Source organism: Podarcis gaigeae, assembly GCF_964106915.1.
Source record: "Podarcis gaigeae genome assembly, chromosome: 2".
NCBI classification, from domain to species: Eukaryota; Metazoa; Chordata; class Lepidosauria; order Squamata; family Lacertidae; genus Podarcis; species Podarcis gaigeae.
Window position 1 is genome coordinate 37043610 of NC_139679.1, and position 19527 is coordinate 37063136.

At 44.6% G+C, this 19527-nt stretch overlaps 1 protein-coding gene across 1 annotated transcript in view; it reads left to right on the top strand.

The window, feature by feature from the left end:
• Nucleotides 1–18952, top strand: part of UBALD2 (UBA like domain containing 2) — a 34150-nt gene extending 15198 nt beyond the window's left edge. Inside the window, exon 3 of the mRNA XM_083725732.1 lies at nt 17040–18952. Within this exon, the coding sequence (XP_083581858.1) occupies nt 17040–17360 (321 nt within the window). The 3' untranslated portion in view covers nt 17361–18952. The remainder of the gene's footprint in view (nt 1–17039) is intronic.
• Nucleotides 18953–19527: the final 575 nt, after the last annotated feature.

Sequence of the window (19527 nt, forward strand, 5' to 3'; positions counted from 1 at the left end):
CCCAAATTGCACGAAGTTCTTTTCACCAGCTTTGGTTGTGGTTCTAACTGGGACCTCTTTATTATTATTCTTCTTTGGCGATCACTCGAAGCCGAGTAAGATTGTCTTCCATAAACACGGTTTTAAAAATGAGTCCATAAGTGACTGTGGAGGCCAATTCTGGATCCACACATGCTTTCTGGGTGGGAGTTGATCATGGTGTGGATTTGCCAAGTGTGCCTTCCACTTAGCACGTTTCTCCCTTGCGTCCTGAGTTCGAGTGTCTTCAAAGCCCATGACACCTTTGGTAAAGGCTGTTCTCCAACTTGAGCGCTTGCAGTCCAGTGTTTCCCAATTGTCAGTGTTTATACTACATTTTTCTAGATTTGCCTTGAGACAGTCTTTAAACCTCTTTCATTGACCACCAGCAATATTCTTTCCATTTTTAAGTTCGGAAGAGAGTAGTTGCTTTGGAAGACGATAATCAGGCATCCGCACAACATGACCAGGCCATTTGGAGCACAGCTTGCCAGTTTCAAGAGTGTTATGTTGTGTTTCCTGAGGCAGGGGCGCCGACTTATAAAAAATATTGGGGGGGGGCCCATACCGGGGTCCTGCCCCGGGAAGTTTTCTAAATTTTAGATGAAAATTAGTGAGTTTTAAAATTTTTTAAAAGTATTTTAGAGTCATATGATCAACATTAGAACCCCCAAAACTCGACTCTCTATAACTCCACACTCCGGGAAACTCGACAAGCCTGAAACACTTTTTGGCTTTGAAAAAAGAAACAAAACAAAAACACGCACGGTATTTTCGTAAAAAGCTAATTTAATTTACAGTAACAATTATGCTTATAGACTATTACAGAGCAGTGAATATAGCTCTGAAAAGACTGAAATGATATTTAAATAAATCCTAAACTATCATTAAAAGAATAAAACATAAAATATTGCTGTCGTGCAGTAATAGCACTTTGATTAATAAGTGAAATAGCTAATTTAAGCTTACTTTGAATAAGGCTGAGAGTTCATTAAATAAATATAATATCTTAAAGTTAATGCTTTAATACAGTTAATAAAGTTAATACAGTATGCCTAATACTGTATGTAAATACTGTAATACTGTATGTAAATAACGGGCTTTAATTGGGTCTTACACCCTAAAAATATTTAAGTATTTGAAAATAACTAATACAGTACTATAGTAATATAGAAATACAGTACTAAACTAGTACTAATATTTCAAAACTGAAAATTTAACATTCTGTATGTATTTAATTCTCTATTTTATAAAGATTTTTAATATCTGACAGTGAGTTTGGAGTAGCCCAATGCAAAAATCCTGAGGATCCATGTGGATCCGTGTTTTGTAACCACGTTTTTGCACCACTGTGACCCTAGGCAACAGTGGGTGCGTGATTTTTTTGGTGCAAGATGTAGCCATGAACATGCTATGTGATCTGATGGTGAATTTGGGGTGACCCAATGCAAAAATCCTGAGGATCCATGTGGATCCGTGCTTTGTAACCACGTTTTTGCACCACTGTGACCCTAGGCAACAGTGGGTGCGTGATTTTTTTGGTGCAAGATGTAGCCATGAACATGCTATGTGATCTGATGGTGAATTTGGGGTGACCCAATGCAAAAATCCTGAGGATCCATGTGGATCCGTGCTTTGTAACCACGTTTTTGCACCACTGTGACCCTAGGCAACAGTGGGTGCGTGATTTTTTTGGTGCAAGATGTAGCCATGAACATGCTATGTGATCTGATGGTGAATTTGGGGTGACCCAATGCAAAAATCCTGAGGATCCATGTGGATCCGTGCTTTGTCACCACGTTTTAAATGGGGAGGGAAGGAAAAACACAGAAGGGACAAGAAGCACAAGAGGGGTGTGCGGAGAAGCAGCTGGCTAAGAATGCAGGGGAGGAGTTTAACGGGGTGGGGGGAGGAAAGGAAGGCAAAAGTCCCCCCCCCCAAGCCAGCCCTCTCTCTCTCTCTCTCCCACCTGCATCCCTAGAGCACGGAGAGGAGGAAGTGGTGGGCTGGAGCCTGCACGCAGTGTGACTAGGAAAGAATTAGAAGGAAGGACTCGATCCTTTCCTTAACCCTCTGCTTGCCAGGAGGGCAGGGGATTCCCTGCTCTTTGTTGAGTTTGAGCAAATGCAGCAACAGAAGCGGGTGGGCAGTAAGACCCTGAGGCAGAATGCAGGAAAGCAGCAGCTTCCGACTGCCCGACCGCCAGATCTTATTTTTGCCTGATTTTTGCCTATTTTTGCCCCTGCGCTCCGGCGAGTCAGCTCCAGGGACCACACATTTGCTCAATAACACGCACAGACATTTCCCCTTACTTTTTAGGAGAAAAAATCTGTGTGTTATAGAGCGAAATTTACGGTAATAATTTTCTTAAATTATTGGCGGGGCGGAGCCCCCCCAAACAAATTTTTGAGGGGGCTCAGGCCCCATGGAGTCGGCGCCTATGCGACTTTAGTCAACATGCTGCTCGTAACCTATGAGACATGAACCCACCCTGTTTAGGGAAGGAATAGGGTGTTGTGGCCCTCCAGAGGTTGAAGTGCTCAGGGATGAAGGGAGTTGTAGACCAGCAAGTTCTAGATGGCCATAGTATCCCTGCCCTTGCTTATGGTATCTCAGAGGCTGCCTATTCCTGTACAAACTTGCCCATTCCTTGAGGTCATCTGAGGAGTTCTTCCTTCAGATGACCTAACCAGCCAAGATTGGCTGGTTGGCGGTTGAGACTTTGGGTTCTTCTGTCTAGTGCTACCTTGACTTCAGAATTGTTTCCCCTGCAGCTCTGTATGCTTGGCACCTAACGGTTTGTGTTTTTGACTCTTGGCAAAAAAATGTTTGTGTGTGCGTTTTACCCAGATCTTATTTCACTGTGAGCCACTATGGGGTGGAAAGGGCAAGGTGCAAATTTAACAAATATATTTAGCAGCAGTTTTGTTGTTGTTGTTTTATTCCTCTCCTTATATGTTCCTCTACCTCTCATTGTTGGGTTATAGCTCTATTTCAATTTTTTTGTTATACCTTCGTAAGCCTACCTAGGGCATGGTTTTATTGATAAGCAGGGGACATATTTGTAGGCAAGAGGTAGTAGAGGTAACACGAGCAGCCTTGTCTGTTGGAGAATAGTTGGGCTACTAAAGTGAATGAGCAACGCAGAATTGAGTAAAGGCAAGCAAGTAGCTACATCAAAGTATTCTGTGTTTTCTGTAGTCCCTCCAGCACCCAGGATGTCTATTTGCTTAGTTTATTGAGTTCTGAAAACACAGCCAAGCTCCATTTGAATATATGTCAAGGCCAACTGCGTAATTGGATGTGGACAAAAGAAATTGGTGTGTGTGTGTGCGCGCGCGCGCGTGTGTTTGATTGTAAGGTGGCTTGGGGATCTTCTCCTTCCTACTACTACAGCTTACTATAAAATATTTAAGGTTATCAAGTGCGCTGGATGTTTACGGAGCACTGGCGTAAGATGCTTGCTTGTGGCTTTGTACGTTTCTAGGCACTTTAGTTTTCTCTATTATGAAGATGCCATGACTGCTTTGTGTGTGCTTTCTTTGTGCTGGGACAATATAAGATTTTTTCCCCGGCCTGTGTCAGTGCTGCAACATGTTCCTAAGTTTGCATCTTGATTGCTTTCTTTTGTTCTTGCTTCACCCTTTTCTTCTCCTCCCCCCCTGCCTTCATCTCCCCAATGTTGAACTGTACATTGTAATCTCCTTGGGGCAGGAACCTGCAGGTGTGTTGCTTGCTTTTCTCTGCTCTGTACTATGCACATTGTCAGTGCTATATAAATGACCAGCTGAAATCAGAGCCTTTTCGTAGCATTCTGTGTAACCATGTGCGTTATCGTAGCACTTGTAGCATTGGCCACAGCCAGCGTGTAATGAAAGGCCCAGACTTCCTCCTAGAAGCCACCCCTGCCCACTGAGCATTGTTTTAATACATCAGGATCATGCAGTGTTCATTTGTGGTTCAAAGTTCTTTGCACGCACGCACACACACACACACACACACACACACTCACACACACACACACACACACACACACACGTGCATGCTTCTGCATGCTCAGGTGAACAGCAAGGTGTTATGTGAGACGATATACATGGTGTCATAAGTTCTTTGCACTGTACTGGTCATGTGGCCGTATATGCTCTAGTCAATGCTTGCATGAACACTCATTCATAATGTGTAAATCAGCGCTATTTCTGCTACATTTGGTGTGCTGTAAATGGAGCTATTTCAGGGTTTATTTCAGAGCTATTGAAACCAGACTTGATGTCACTTTCCTTCTCCCAAGATCAGCCGAAAGTCTGTCAGGTGGTGAGCATATGAAGGAACAAAAATGTGTTAGAATGCAAGTAGCCTAAACACTTCAAAAGACTTAAAAATACATATGGTCAGTTTTACCTGTGATCTCTGCTGTTGCTGCTTTCAAATGGATGTTAATGTAGTTTATTTTGTCTCTCCTATTGTTTTATTTTTCTGTTTGACTATGTGCTAGTGTAATGCGATTTTACATTGTTGGGAACTGCCCTGAATGCTGCATGAGCAGCAACAGGGTAGGATAAACATTTTTATATTAAGGAACAAATGGAAACTAAAAAAATAAAATGATTGTCTTACACACACATGCATGCATCCAACCTTCCTCTTTTTTTCCTTTGTCCAGCTGCAGCCTTGACACCCCAGAAAAGCTCGGTTTCTAGGCTAATAGAAGCAAATATAGACAAATGCTCCATTTCCCAAATAAATGCAATTTTAAAGGTTTTTCTTTTTTTAAATTGAGCTCTCATTCTGTGTTGCAGGTATAGCAGGCTTTGATTGTTAACCATGCAGTGGAGTTGCAGTTACTTAACTCTCCTTCAGGGCGACTCACAAATCACATAGAAAATAGTAGCGCCTTGTGATGTCTGAGGGGCTGAGCAGCTTCAGAGGTTCAGGGATTGTGGCCAGAGGCCATTGGAATGATAAATGGAAAGTGGTTTAGGCTACGAGAAATAATTGAATTTAATATGTAGGTGTGCTGTTGAGATGTGTTGAGAGCAACATTGGAATTTTTATTTTTACACAGCTATGTATATTCTGAGATTCCACAAAGCAAAAGGCCAGAACTTGGTGCTTGACCGAGCACTGAGCACCCCATGGACCTACATAAAATCTTAAGTGGGGGGTGAGGGCAAAAGTAATAGCCAGAGGCGAGGCTTTGGGATCCTGCTTAGCTAGTTGTCCCTTCCCATGACTGGCAAAAGCAAAATAAATTGTTCAATACAGTAAACCTAGTTTGAAACTGGCATGTTTGTATAGGATCATCTCAAGACAAAATGGCATTGATAATACCTTCTGAGAATTGCAGTTGTCCCAGGCAACTGGCTGTTGCATATGCTCTAACTTTGGCCTTGTGTTTAGCAGCCATGTCTTGCACCGCAAAGCAGATCTCTGTGATTCAAAGACTGCCAATACACCATACATTTAAAGCACTGTTACAGCACTTTGAACAGCTTTGGCTTCCCCCAAAGAATCCTGGGAACCGTCATTTAAGGGGACCTGAGAGTTAGGAGACCTCTGCTACAATTCTCAGAGTGCTTAAACAACCAATCCTTCTTCCCAGGGAACTCTGGGAATTGTAGCTCAGTGATGGGAATAGGGCTCTCTTCTCAGCACCTTTAAACTACAGTTCCCATAATTCTTTGGGGGAAGCTATGGCTGTTGACGTGGTATAGTGGTGCTTTAAATGTATGCTGTGGATGTGGCCTGTGATATTTATGAATGTAGCTTGACAGTGAAGATACCACTGTGCCTGTGTGTTTTCTCAGCATGGAAAGTTCTCATTTCTCCTACACAGCAGACAGATTTGCCTCTCAGGTACACTTGAGTAGTTGCTAGGGTGTTTGAAAGGTCAATGCATGTCTTTAAAGGTGCTTGATGGACTTGTGTCACAAGGGGATGGTTTCCCCCATGTGTTTATAGACAGGAATCTTCAAACATTACAGGAGTTCACCAGGAGGCACAAAGTGGACAAGTGACAAACTCACAGTCATGTGCCCAGCGCATGAATCAGCTCTTTCCTAAGACTTCCTTCTCGCAGCAGTCCAGCTGTGGCTGTTGGTGGGTTTCCGTTTAGCAACACTGTTGATTTGGCTGTCAGTGTATTGCTTATCACAAACCATTTTGCTTTATCCTGGGGGTGGGTACCCTGTTTAACTGACACCTCCACCCCTAAATAGACGATGACCCAGGCTGCTTACTTTGCCAATGGATGCGTTCAATGATGCCATTTGGGGTCAGTTCATACCACTGCATTGACTTTGCCTTTAATAAAAGAGATCTGTGACAGCTTAACTGTTTTAATTATATTAACTTTGCACAGCTTGCTGCAGGCACAAATGGTGCCGTTTTCCCACACACATAGCAGCTGATAGCGTGATTCTGACTTGCAGCGAATCAGTTGGAATTAATGCTCCTGTTGTGGCACATGTGAATGCCTTCTCTGTTTTAAAAACATACTTGCACAACCACCCCACACTGAACTGTGGCCGTATGAAACATACAGTGGAGCTTCCAGTGCAAGGCTAATGATAGAAGGACAGGATGAGATCTTTGTGGTAGCCGAGGTAGTATAGTTTATTATAAATCAGCATACGAAGCTCAGAAATGTCTATTCCCCTCCTTATTAGGCTGCATTGAGTGTTAAGGTTGAATTGCTTGGGATTGCAAAAGAGTGTTTGCCCCATGTGGCGAGCTGGGCTTGTTTTATGCCAGGAAGGTCAAGGTTACTTTCTGTGCTTCCGCTTGCCAATCCTTAGTTTGCAAAGCTTCTGTTAGGATTTTGTTGTTGCTGCGTTTGTTTGTTTTTAATTTGACAGGCAGGAAGGTTGAGTCATGTATAAGGGAGCATTATGCAATGGTTTCCTCCCTGCTGAACCCTGTTTATAATTATATAGGTCCTGCTTTCTGCCTGTTCTGGGCTTGCTCCTGCCAGGCTGTGCTGCTTGATGGTGGGGTAACTCACCTGCAGCTAGGATAGGTAACACCGTCCCTCTCCTGCATCCAATAGCAAATGCAACAAGAGGGAGAACGGATTTTCTGGGCTGTATGTTTGGGTGTTACTGTTCCGTTGAGTTACCTTCATTTACAAAGAGGTGTCTAGGCTGTGTGGTCCAGTAGTATTTCTATACAGTGGTACCTCGGGTTACATACGCTTCAGGTTACATACGTTTCAGGTTACAGACTCCGCTAACCCAGAAACAGTACCTCGGGTTAAGAACTTTGCTTCAGGATGAGAACAGAAATCGTGCTCTGGTGGCGTGGCGGCAGCAGGAGGCCCCATTAACTAAAGTGGTGCTTCAGGTTAAGAACAGTTTCAGGTTAAGTACGGACCTCCGGAACGAATTAAGTACTTAACCAGAGGTACCACCGTACCTTATTCTTTAAGGAGTATGGCCTGTTGCTCCTTTAAAACTGCGGCATTGGTAAAGGAACCCTTCCCTGCTGCTGTTTCTCCTCCTCCCCACTCCTTGCTTTGGGCTGCTGCACACTTTTTCCCAGGCAGCTGTTTCATAACACACACCCATTTTTCTGTTAGTCATGTTCTCCTCTTCCTTTCTGAAGTTCAGCAGGCTTTTTTCCCTTTTTTTTTTTTTTTTGGTACACACCGAACACAGTGATCTAATTCTTTCTTCTGTGGGCTGGCCCTCACCATTTTAAGTTTTCCCCCACCTTCAGCTGCAAAATGGGTGTTGACAGCAGGCATTTGGGGTGACGACTGGGGGGGGGGGAGAGAGACACCTGACAGGGGGGGTTGTGTGTGTGTGTTTTTTAAGATGCTAAAATTAGAGTGATTACACAAAATTGTGAGGACTTACCAGGAAGTGAGGAGAAGCTGGTGACGGAGATGCTTTTCTGCTGTACTCTTTTGTGTTGGACCTCTCCAGTGGTTTCTAGGATGTCGCAAGCTGCTAGCTAAATTAGTCTGTAGATGAGAAGGAAAAAGCAGCCTGGCTCTTGCTGATAGGGATACATCTACATTGCAAAGTCGAACCTGTTCCTTGGGTTTTTTTTTTCACCCTGGTTACAAAATCCACCCTTTCAACATCGAGTTACTATAATGGAGGTTATATTCTGCCCTAGCTCCACCCACATCAACTTCCTCAAGTTTGCTTGCCACAGGCAATTTGCCATTTATAAAGTAGACATAGTAGAACTGAGACTGAGGTGTAAAAAGACATTTTTCATAGCCCACGTAACTTTGATTTGTTGCATGGATGGAGCAATCTCTTTGCTGCTGCACATCATTCAGAAAAGTAAAGGAAGTTACAATCTCTGGCCACTTGCTTCATCTGAAGATGCCTATGTGTTCTTTAGATTTCATTTCTCTACAGTACTTGAATTTTTCAGGTCTCACAGTGTCCTGAGTTGTTTCTATGGCCAGCAGGGCTTTAGCTTCAACGCAGAGCATGTGGTTTGCATGTAAAAGGTCTCGAGTCCAATCCCTATCACCTCAAGATGGGTTGGAAGACTCTTGTCTGCAACCCTAGAGGGCCACTGTCAGCATTGTAGACTTAGTGCTCTAGATGTTTCTGGGCTACACCTCCCATAATCCCTGACCAAGCAGCTTGGGAGTTGTAGTTCAGCAATATCTAGGACAGTGTTTCTCCAGCTTGGGTCTCCAGCTGTTGTTGGACTACAGCTCCCATCATCCCTAGTGAGCAAGACCAGTGATCAGTGATAATGGGAGTTGTAGTCCAACAGCAGCTGGGGACTCAAGTTTGAGAAACACTGGTCTAGGAACTGAGCCACATGGGCCAATAGATTGACAGTGCCAGGCAGCTCCCTATTATTCCTAATCTTAAAAACTACTTATACATTAAGTTAAAGAAAAAAACGTGTGTGTGTGTGTACACATATGTAGTCCCTCCGCCCTTGTTATATTATAAGAGGTGTTGTCAATTTTAAGTTACTTTTCACACCTATTTTTCTCCTCTTGAAAGATCCATTGGATTTTAGGTTGGTATTGTATTTCACCAAGTTGTGTTATGTGACCCTAGCATGGATGTCCCTGCAGGTGTGTGTATGTGGGATTGGAGGTCTCTTGTAACCCGAGCAAGAAGCCCCCTCCTTGCTAGTTTTGTAACTTCTCTGTTTGTTGTGGTAACGCTGCTGATCACTGTGAGGCTGCTAACATGGGGCCCTGCCTTTTAGAGAGGGCCGCCATGTTCACGGTGTCTAAATAGACTAAAACTGATGTGGGGTTTCTTTCTTTCTCTCACTCTTCCCCCACCCCTTTGGTCTATTCTGGGATTGTTTAATCTGGCACGCGCTACTTGGAGGGAAATGTTCATTTCTCCTCAGGACAATGGTGTTCACTGGCAATGTTTTTGCCATATATGTTGTGGACTATAGTTCTTTTGATTCGGCTTGTTTGTGACACAGGAAACTTGCCCTCTAGTAAACATGACCCCCAGAACACACCTTCCAATAAAGCACGGCTCTGGTAGTTTCTGTGTGTGTGTTTTTACAGTGACTTATTGGACTCACATGACGCCTATTCTGTTGGCGTTGGAGAAACAAAGCAAAGCAACATGCCACAACGATGCTTCGTGCCAAAAATGTTCTGGATCTCCTCAGAATTAATGCAGAGATAGGTTTTGTTTAAAAAATAAAAAAGAATTAAAAATGAACAAGTGAGGAGATTGCAGGATTAAAGGGGCTAGGGAACCTCCATTCCCAGGCAAGGGCCACATTTTGAGGGCCACATTCCCTCAGAAGTAGTTTGCTCAGGGCCAGAGACCAAAAGTGTGTGGGATCTAGCTAGTATTTTGCACTGGCTTCAGAGTTGGGCCAAACTTTTCCTTCAGGCTTGATTTTGACATTGCATTGTTAGACCATTTTGACTCCATTCGGGTGGGTTTTTCCCTTCAGAATTCAGAATACAGTGGTGCCCCGCAAGACGAACGCCTCGCAAGACAGAAAACCCGCTAGACGAAAGGGTTTTCCGTTTTGGAGGCGCTTCGCGAAACGAATTTCCCTATGGGCTTGCTTCGCAAGACGAAAATGTCTTGCGAGTTCCTGTGGGTTTTTTCCCCTCCCCTCCTTTTTTTAAGCAGCTAAGCCGCTTATCAGCTGATCCGCTAAGATGATAAGCCGCTAAAAGCCGCTAAACTGCTAATAGCGCTAATCTGCTAAGCTGTCAATGGGCTTGCTTCGCAAGACAAAAAAACCGCTATACGAAGAGCCTCACGGAACGGATTAATTTCGTCTTGCGAGGCACCACTGTATTTTAAAGGATTGAAATGGCAGAAAGAAACAGGCCTCAAAAATGAAGTAGGTGTGGGGAGCAGGTAGGGGCAAGGAAGGCTGCAGCAAGCCCCTGCTGTTTGAACCTTTAGCACATGACGCTTGCAGATGTTTTCCTTCTACGCATGGGGACTAGAAGCTTGCTTTTTAAAAACATGCACAATATCACAAAATAACCCTATAGGCCAGTGTTTATACGGTGTGAGGCATCTTCATAACATTTCCTAAGGTGGGCATGAATGATAACTGTAGAGGCCAACTGCATCTTGGCTTTATGTATTTGACCTCATTGAGGTGGGATTACTGGCTAACTTTTTTATGCATTAAGCTACATAAACTCAGTTTCGCTGCCCTGGATAATATTATATTTACTATAAACATTGCCTTAAAAAATTGCAGCATATGTAACTTTGGCCTGGACTTCCCATCACTCCATCTGGCCAGACGAGGGCATAGGTGGCAAATATCCAAACCTTTCAGATAGATCCCCTTTTCTGGGCTCAGAGCCCAGCACCCCAAGCCCCACAGATAAGGGTAACATCAAAGCAAGCCAATTCACGTATATCAAAGCTCATTGTCACAACAACTACCAATTAGTTGTAGGGTTAATCTTGGCGTTAGTAAAGCTCCCGGAACAAGTTCACCTTTGGTTCAGCACAGGTGGGAGAGAGGGAAAACCAGAGTTGAAAATGGGTGGCAGGCTAGAATCGTAAATAGGAGCCGCTCCACACTTCAAAACTTTGTGGCAGGTTTCACTTAGCAACTTTTGAATAATGATCCGTTTTTCTCATTTGAGAGTAATTCTAGAGTAAGGCCATCAAAAGAAAAAGCTGTGCTTGATATTATGTAGGCTGCAAAATAGAATAAACGAGTTGTGTTCATCTGTTTATGGCATATTTCTAGTGTGGCTCTAATCTTCCAGTCCAGGAGTTGGATGAAGACTGGTAACTGTGTACTTTTCTATGGTGCATTTTTTTTTGTCGTGTATGTGTGAACCAGTACACCATTTGAAGTACAGTGGTACTATGGGATCCATTCCTGAGTCCCGTTCACATCCTGAAGTGAACGCAACCTGCGTCTGCGTGGGTCGCGTTTCGCTGCTTCTGCGCATGCGTGTGAAGTCATTTTGACCGTTTGCGCATGCACGCGTGGCAAAACCTGGAAGTAACGTGCTCCATTACTTCCGGGTCGCCATGGAGCGCAACCCGAAAATACTTAACTTGAAGCACATTTATCCCGAGGTGTGACTGTACTTTTTGAGAAAGTGGTTTATAAATTTTCTAAGTAAAGAAGCAAAATATATCAGGGTAACAAGGGAGCTGGTGTGGCACAGTGGTTAGGCTGTTGGACTGTGACTGGGGACATGCAGGTTCAAATCCTCACTAGGCCATTAAGCTCACTGGTGACCTTTGGCCAGTCTTCATATCTCTGTCTAACCTACCTCACAGGGTTGTTGTGAAAATAAAGGGTGGGGTGGAACAACGTATGCTGCCCATTGAGCTCTTTGGAGGAAAGGGGGAGGTACACCTGTTGTAAAGAAATACTATTGTTTCTGATGTTTTAAATACAGTGGTACCTCGGGTTACATACGCTTCAGGTTACAGACTCCGCTAACCCAGAAATAGTGCTTCAGGATGAGAACAGAAATCGTGCCCCGGCGGCGTGGCAGCAGCAGGAGGCCCCATTAGCTAAAGTGGTGCTTCAGGTTAAAAACAGTTTCAGGTTAAGTACGGACCTCCGGAACGAATTAAGTACTTAACCTGAGGTACCACTGTATACGAGATGCAAGTGAGCACCATAAATCAGTGTGTTTTATTTCCAACAACTTCTTGTGCCTAAGTTGCCTCTGGGAAGGGTTGCTTGACTTGAATTTCCTATAGAGAGATCACTTCCTTGAAGGTAAAACAGTAAGCAGGCTATTGTGTGTCTTCTCTGGTCACATTTCCATACAGTGGGAATCTTAATCCTCATCACTTGGATGCGAGGTGAAATAAGCACATGTCTGATGACGTTCATGGGTTTTTCCCTACATGCAAGCAGTTGTGTAAAAAATTAAATTTGAATAAATTATGTAGTTTGAGACACTCTTACTTGGCAGCCAAATCCCATTGTTTCAACTAGTTCCACACAATGTATTTGGCATCAGGGTGTTAGGGCTGGCTGACATCTTGATGGGTTGAGAAATGCTGTCAGCCCGGCTTATTTACATACATGATTTGGGCACCTCACTGTGCAGATGGGTGATGCAAGGCATACATTAATATAGGCAATCTTCCAAGCTCCTTTTTATGAGGGGGAGGTTTGGGAGATCAACTCTACACTGTGGCACACAAGGGAAGAAGAAGAAGAAGAAGAAGAAGAGTTTGGATTTGATATCCCGCCTTTTACTCCCTTTTAAGGAGTCTCAAAGCGGCTAACATTCTCCTTTCCCTTCCTCCCCCACAACAAACACTCTGTGAGATGAGTGGGACTGAGAGACTTCAGAGAAGTGTGACTGGCCCAAGGTCACCCAGCAGCTGCATGTGGAGGAGTGGGGAAGCGAACCCAGTTCCCCAGATTACGAGACTACCGCTCTTAACCACTACACCACGCTGGCAGAGGAACATGAACATACCTGCAGCCTATGCCCCACTGGATATACATGGTTACTAGATGTCTAGCAAACCTTTTAGACGTCTCTTGTTTTAGAGTAGAGTTGCTGTAGTGCGCTAGCTAAATTGCTGCTGTTCTCACTCAACCCTTCAGATGCACCTTCACACAGTTGACTGCAAAAAAGGAAACTTGTTTTTATTAACCTGGTGTCTGAGCTAGCCACGGTACCTTTTTTTTAAAAAAAAGCCTAGACAAATTGATTAGCTTTTGGTGTTTTATCTTCATTCTTCTTTCCTTTTTTTTAAAAGAGCACCTTGAGATAGATACAAAACAGAGTCTTAGAACTGGGGAAATGGAAGGCAGGAGAGTCTGCGTACACATAATAAAAAAAGAGCTCAGTCGTCAAAACAAACATGCCAGTAGGTTGAGTGGAAGGGTGGCGTGTTCGAATTCCGCCCCAAGGGAAAGTTGTATGCAAACGTGGAGAGTACTTCAGGGCTTTACATTACATGTAGGTGTGTAGGATGGATGCAATGCTTGGTGATTGAGGTAGCTGCTCCTCTTTTCAGATGACTTTGAATGTAGCTTTTAGAAGGACCCGACAAAAAGGAGTATACTTAGTTGCAGGGTGGGGCCCAGACTGTGCTGGAATGAACCAATTTTTCTCCAAGCAATTTGAAACTACCCTATTAGGATTACCTGAAGAACGAGGACCCCCCCCCCCAAACTCCCTCTATTAAAGCTGTCCAGTATCAAGTACCTAATATCTGAGATGGGGGCATTTTGGATGAAACTTCCTGATGCATGGGAAGCAGGGACAGGAAATATTCCTCACCTGCTCTCATTTGGAAATGTCTGAGCCAGAAAAAAGCATAGAACCCTCAGCTTCTGTTTTCAAGCATTAACACAGATGGAAACTTGTGGTTCCATAACATGAGGATATTGCCTGTTACTGTGCTCAACTCTTTCATTTGCAAATACAAATTTTGCAGTGTGTGTATTAATTGTAGGATAATTAGTTAGGGAATGGTCAGGTATTAATGCAAATTAGATCTGATTTACCTATTTGGAAAGACAGGAAAGTCCCTACTCTTTATATTGTGGTGACAAAATTGCAACTCTAGTCCCCCCCCCCCCAGCAATTTTTTTCTGCCCACCTCTCAAAGTCCCTATTGATTTTGGCTCTGGCAAAATTAAAAGAAAGTAGAGACAGTGCTGGGACGCAGAGCCCAGCTCCCCAATTGGAATGCAAATCACCCCTTCCCCAGTCATCTGATCAGGCCTTTGACATGCAGAGAGATGATGATAACCCCTTTCCCTCAGGTGATCTGCATAGATCAGCTTGGGAGGGAAGGCTGCTCATGATCCTCTGTTTTATGGGCATGTGTGGCACATTTGGGGGAAGATGCTCAGTGGCAGACCATCTGCTTTGCTTGTGAAAGGTTCGGCTCCTGGCACCTCCATGTGGTCTGTGAGAGACTTGCCAGTCGCTGCCTTTCAGTACAGACAGCACTGAGGTAGATGGCCTGACTCTGTATAACCACCTTTCTATGTCCCCATGTGAACTGGCCACACTCACCACTGTCATGCAGCTCCCAGAAGGTTGGCCAAGGGTGAACACGACCCTCTGGCCAGAAAAAGCTTAGCCACCCCTGCTTTATATGCCGAGCCATGTGTGAGGAAAAGGTCAGTTAAAGTGTAACTAGTTTCTTTTGTCCTTGCATTTTCGTTTTCTTGGGTGCCTTTCTGTGGATGGGCTTCCCAAACACAGTCCCTTGCCCCCATTTAAATAGAGTGCCAGGCCAGGCCAGCATGGATTGTTGGAGCACTCCAGCACGTCATGAGTAGAATTTGACTGCAGGGTGGACCCATAGGAAAGCTGAATGGCTGCAGAAGATTGAAGCTGGCACAGCTGCTCACTTAAACTGGAACTTGCGTACCTGGCCGTGTTTGATCTGATAAATGAGGTCATCTTGCAGATGAGGGAACCGCTTTAGAGAGCAGTCGATTTACATGGTGATGGAGCCAGACAAAAGGTATAGACAGACAACGTGCTTGGGGCAATTAATAAGCATTGTTTCATCATAGATGGCACGTTCTGCAAATTGGCCTCTATTGGTGCAGCTAATTTCTGCCGGGTTCTCAATTCTCAAGCTGTCATGCTTCCTTCTCAGGCTTTAGGAGGGAGGCGATGTTTAATAAGGAAGTGTGCTTATTGTGAGGGGGTGGTTTGTGAGATGCTGCTGAGATAAAGGGCCAGCCCTGAGTCTTAGAGTTCCCCAGAAGATTGAGGTTGGTGCTTGATTAATGATGCATGTCAAACATCACATGTCGAGACTGCGAAAGAGGCAGCCCTGCACAGTGGAAAATGCAGTTGTTGGGGATGAGGCAACATTGGCAATGGGGCCTCCTGTGAACCAAAAAGGTTCCCCGTTCTGAAATGTGCTGGAATTATGCTAAACACACTCAGTTCTGTTTGTTCACCTGCTTCATTTTGATGGCATAACATAGAAAGCTTTTTGTACATTTTGGGATTGCGCAATCCATCTCTGTCTTTGTGTAAGCAAAATGAAACATAACTTTGCAAACTACATGACAAACAGGCATCATCCTGCCTTTCTTTGGTCAGTGTGTACCATGTTTGGAAGCTTTTAGATTTTGCATCCATTTCTCTGAATTGTAGGACCAGCTATTTTCCTGGCATGTACATCATGCATCTTGCATCATACATGGTCTGGGCCTTTAAACCCTCCTGCTTCAGTTTTATATTGTCACTAAATACCAAAAAAGGGGGTTATGTGTGTTTTCCAATTACTAGCCCATAGATTGGTGCCAGCCCAAAGTCTGCTTCCTGCAGGTTTGTACAAAGGGAAATCACTTAGTTTCCTACTATTATTGTGTGGGAAGGTTTTAATACCTTGATCAGCAACTAGATATTGTTGTGGAAGATTCTGGAGCGAACATTTTTAGGCTACACATACACACAGATATCTCTGCCCCCCATCTTTGGAGGGGAGGGCAGAAAAAGTTGCTTGGGGGCTGGATAAACTTGGAGGATGGTGTAGACCAGTGTTCTTCAACTTTTGGTCCCCCAGTTGTTGGAGCTACAACTCCCATCACCCCAAGCCAGTTATCCAGTGGTGAGGGAAGATGGGTAGTTGAACAACATCTGAAGAGCATTGGTGAAGACCTTAGTTGTTATCCTTCTGTGAAGCAGCTTGTAAACTAGTGTTTCATCCTCTCTCTCCCCCCATCACTTTACCCCTTTCTCTCTTTCTTCCCCCTGTCCAAAGCAGGGCATCCTCTGGAGTCAGATTTGGCCAGTTCCTGCCATTCGTTTCCTTCAGCAACATTTTGTAACTACTGTCAACAAAAGGTTGTCCACTTCTGGGTAGGAGGAGCTCACCAAGCAGCAATCTGCCCCTTCTGCCCCATCCTCCTTCAATAATTTATTGTGTGGGAAGGTGGGAATTTATTGAGGGAGAAGCTTGATGGCAGGTATGGGTTTAGGAGCAATGTAGCATTGAGTGGGACCCAGGCCGGTCTACAGGTTGAATAGTCAAGGTCATCGAATCTGTTAAACCAGCTGTAAATCCTTTCTTAAAAATCATTTGGTTATATTTATACATTTTGTTATATTCTATTTCATTCTTCCATGAGCTCAAAATAGTTTACACCAAGCTCCTATTGATCCTCTGCCCATCCAGTTGATTAATCCATGTGGAAAATGGAGTTCCCCTTCCTCTCAGACCTTCCACTTGGTGCATTCAGTCAGGCTGGTGAAAATGCCGATCCAGCCACTGGTTTTAGGTGTGAATATGGGACCCTGCTCTGCCAATATTTAGCAGAGCAGGGTAGTTAATTTTTAAGGAAGGGAGCTCAAGGGTGTGGCACATGCTTTGAAACGACCTAAACTCTTTTATCTATTTTCCCAGACTCTATATTGTGCTGCTTTGTTGGGGGAAGGAGAGGAAGCCATGTGCTCTTGTTGGAGCTATTTCCTTGTGTTGCATATGGAAGCTGTATATCCTTCTATTATTATTATTTATAAAGTAGACTTGGGAAGTCATTAGGTGAACCCTTGTGCTGACCAGGCGAAGGGAGCCGCAATTATAACCCTGTTTCTCTCTTTCTCTGCCCTCCAGATGTGCACACCCAGCAATACTCCAGCCACGCCTCCCAACTTCCCAGACGCCCTTGCCATGTTTTCCAAGCTGCGGACTTCAGAGAACCTTCAGAGCAGCAACAGCCCTATCACATCCATGGCTTGCTCTCCTCCGGGTAGCTTCAGCCCCTACTGGGCTTCTTCGCCTCCAAACCACCAACCTGCCTGGATCCCTCCTTCGTCGCCCACCAGTCACAACCTCCACCACCACCTCCACCACCAGCAGCCCATGTGGCCTCCTGTGTCTCAGCAAGGGCCCCCCCAGCAGAAAGCCATGGCGGCAATGGATGGCCAGAGATAAGACTTAATGTTTTTGGAATGGGGGGGGGAGTTGATAGGGTGGCGGGGGCGGTAAAGAGGGTGTGGCAAATCCAAGGGGGCACAGGGAAATGGGGTGGGGGTATTTTTTCCCCCCCTGAAGATCGCACTGGAATATTTTATAGTGGTTTTTTTTTAAAGAAAAAAACTGATGAGATGTCGTCATCAGCCCAAACCCCGATGTTCCTTCCCCCCCCCCACCTTCCTTTTCTTCCCTTATCCACTCTTCAGGAGAGTTAATAACTGATCTTTTTCTCTTTTTTAAAAGAAAAAAAAATTATATAACTATAATATATAAATATATCTAATGTATATACATCACGAATGAAAGCAACGGAATTGCAAAGATCCAGGTAGCATTCTGCGAAAGCTGCCTGGAAAAAAGAAGGGTGGCTGTGTTGGATCCGGGGAGGTCGGGGGGGGTTCGAGGTGTCTCCCTGTGTGTGTGTGCGCACGTATGTATGTGATTGGGGGTGGCCAGGAGAGCTCGGAAAGTTGCCTTTCCTTTCCATCCTTTCCCAATTTTGTTGCCCTCCTCTTGATTTTCCTTTGGCTCCTGGTTGTCAGGAGTTGCCTGTAGCAGCTGAGACGGTTGAGGGGCCTTGAAGGAGAAACCCTCCTTGCTTGAAGGGAAAGCACAGGCCTCAGATTCTGTGGCTGGCTGTGTGCCCGTGCGGTTCAGAGAGCCTCCTAGGCTGGGTGGGGTGTCACCTGCTAAAGGAATTGAGCTTCTACTACCCCCTGCCCCATGTTGTGACTGAGCGTGAGGGGTTGGGGAAGTAATTTTCCACTGTGGGCTCCGCTCCACAGGGCTCTCCTATAGGCCACAGAAGGAGCCTGAAAAGAAAAGGAAAAAAATGGAATAGTGCAAAATGTCACGTTATCGGGGCTGTAAATCTGTGAGACCATGTTGAGTCCTACTCAAGATTTTGTACATTCAAGGAGGCAAATCTTGTCCTTTTTTTGACAGGTGCCGAGACATGTACAGTCTGGCAAAACCAGCCAGCTCTATTAGCCTATACATGGGCTGGCAAATTTATGGGCGAGAGTGGGGTTTCGTGGGCTTGCGTCCGTGCTGTCATTTGGGTTTAAACCCTTTCTCCATTGCCCCAACTTTGGCCTATTGAAACCCTTTTTCTTCAACGGCTGCAGCAGGTGTGCTCCAAGTAGCAGAAACTAGAAATGGGTTGGGGGTTTTGTTTTTTGGTACCTTACCACAGACTCTTTATTGCTCTCCCACCCCAACCTATCCCCTTCTTGTTTTGGGAGGGAATGGTTTTCCCCTTCAGCTCTCAAGCTGTTTCCCTTTTTAAAAGGACAAAGTTTAAGCATTTGGGAGGATAAGCTGGAAGGGAAGTTGCTGAAGTTTTCAAAGGTATAAAAACAGAAACGTCAACCTCCCCAGAAGATGGATTATTCGAAGGAGGACTCAAGAGAGTGCTCCCTGACATCCGGCGGCAAGGGAGATGCTGAGGCTCTTTTTTTTTTTGTTTTTTAGGTTTTAAAATCAGAATCTTGCTTAAACAGGTTGAAGGTTTTATATTAATTTAAAAATAAAAAAAATCACTTTTTTAACCAGAGTGGCACTTGTCTCTTTGTCCTCCACCCTGTTGCCTTACACTTCTTCTTCTTTAATTCAAAGAAATCTGCTGGGTATGAATGATAGACGTTAGAACTGAACGGAAACCAAAAACCAACGCTTCCTCTTTACATACGCGACATTGCAAAGGCACACAGCTTGCTCTCCTCTTCCTTCCCCTCCCTTCCTTTATCTAGAAACCTACTCCGCTCTTCCCTGCTTCCCTGTTGCACGTCACTCATTGGCTTATGTGAAAAGCAAAACGAAACTAGGTCGTCGGTGTTAATATTAGCATTCATTTGGAATTGCTTCGTAATGCAGATTAAAAAAAAAAAAAGCACTTACACACTTCAGTGCCAGATGAAGAGAGAAACATGGGAACGATCGTGCTAGCTGTACTCCCATTCCCATTTCTCTCTCCAGAGGTTGGAGGGTGTCTTTGTGAATCGGGGAGCCAGCTTCTACTCATGTATACTCCCCTATGCAGTGTAGACCCCTGGAAAACCAGGATTTACATCACATGGGAAACATACCTGTTTAGGAGCAGAACCTCCCTTTCGGGCTGCTGCCT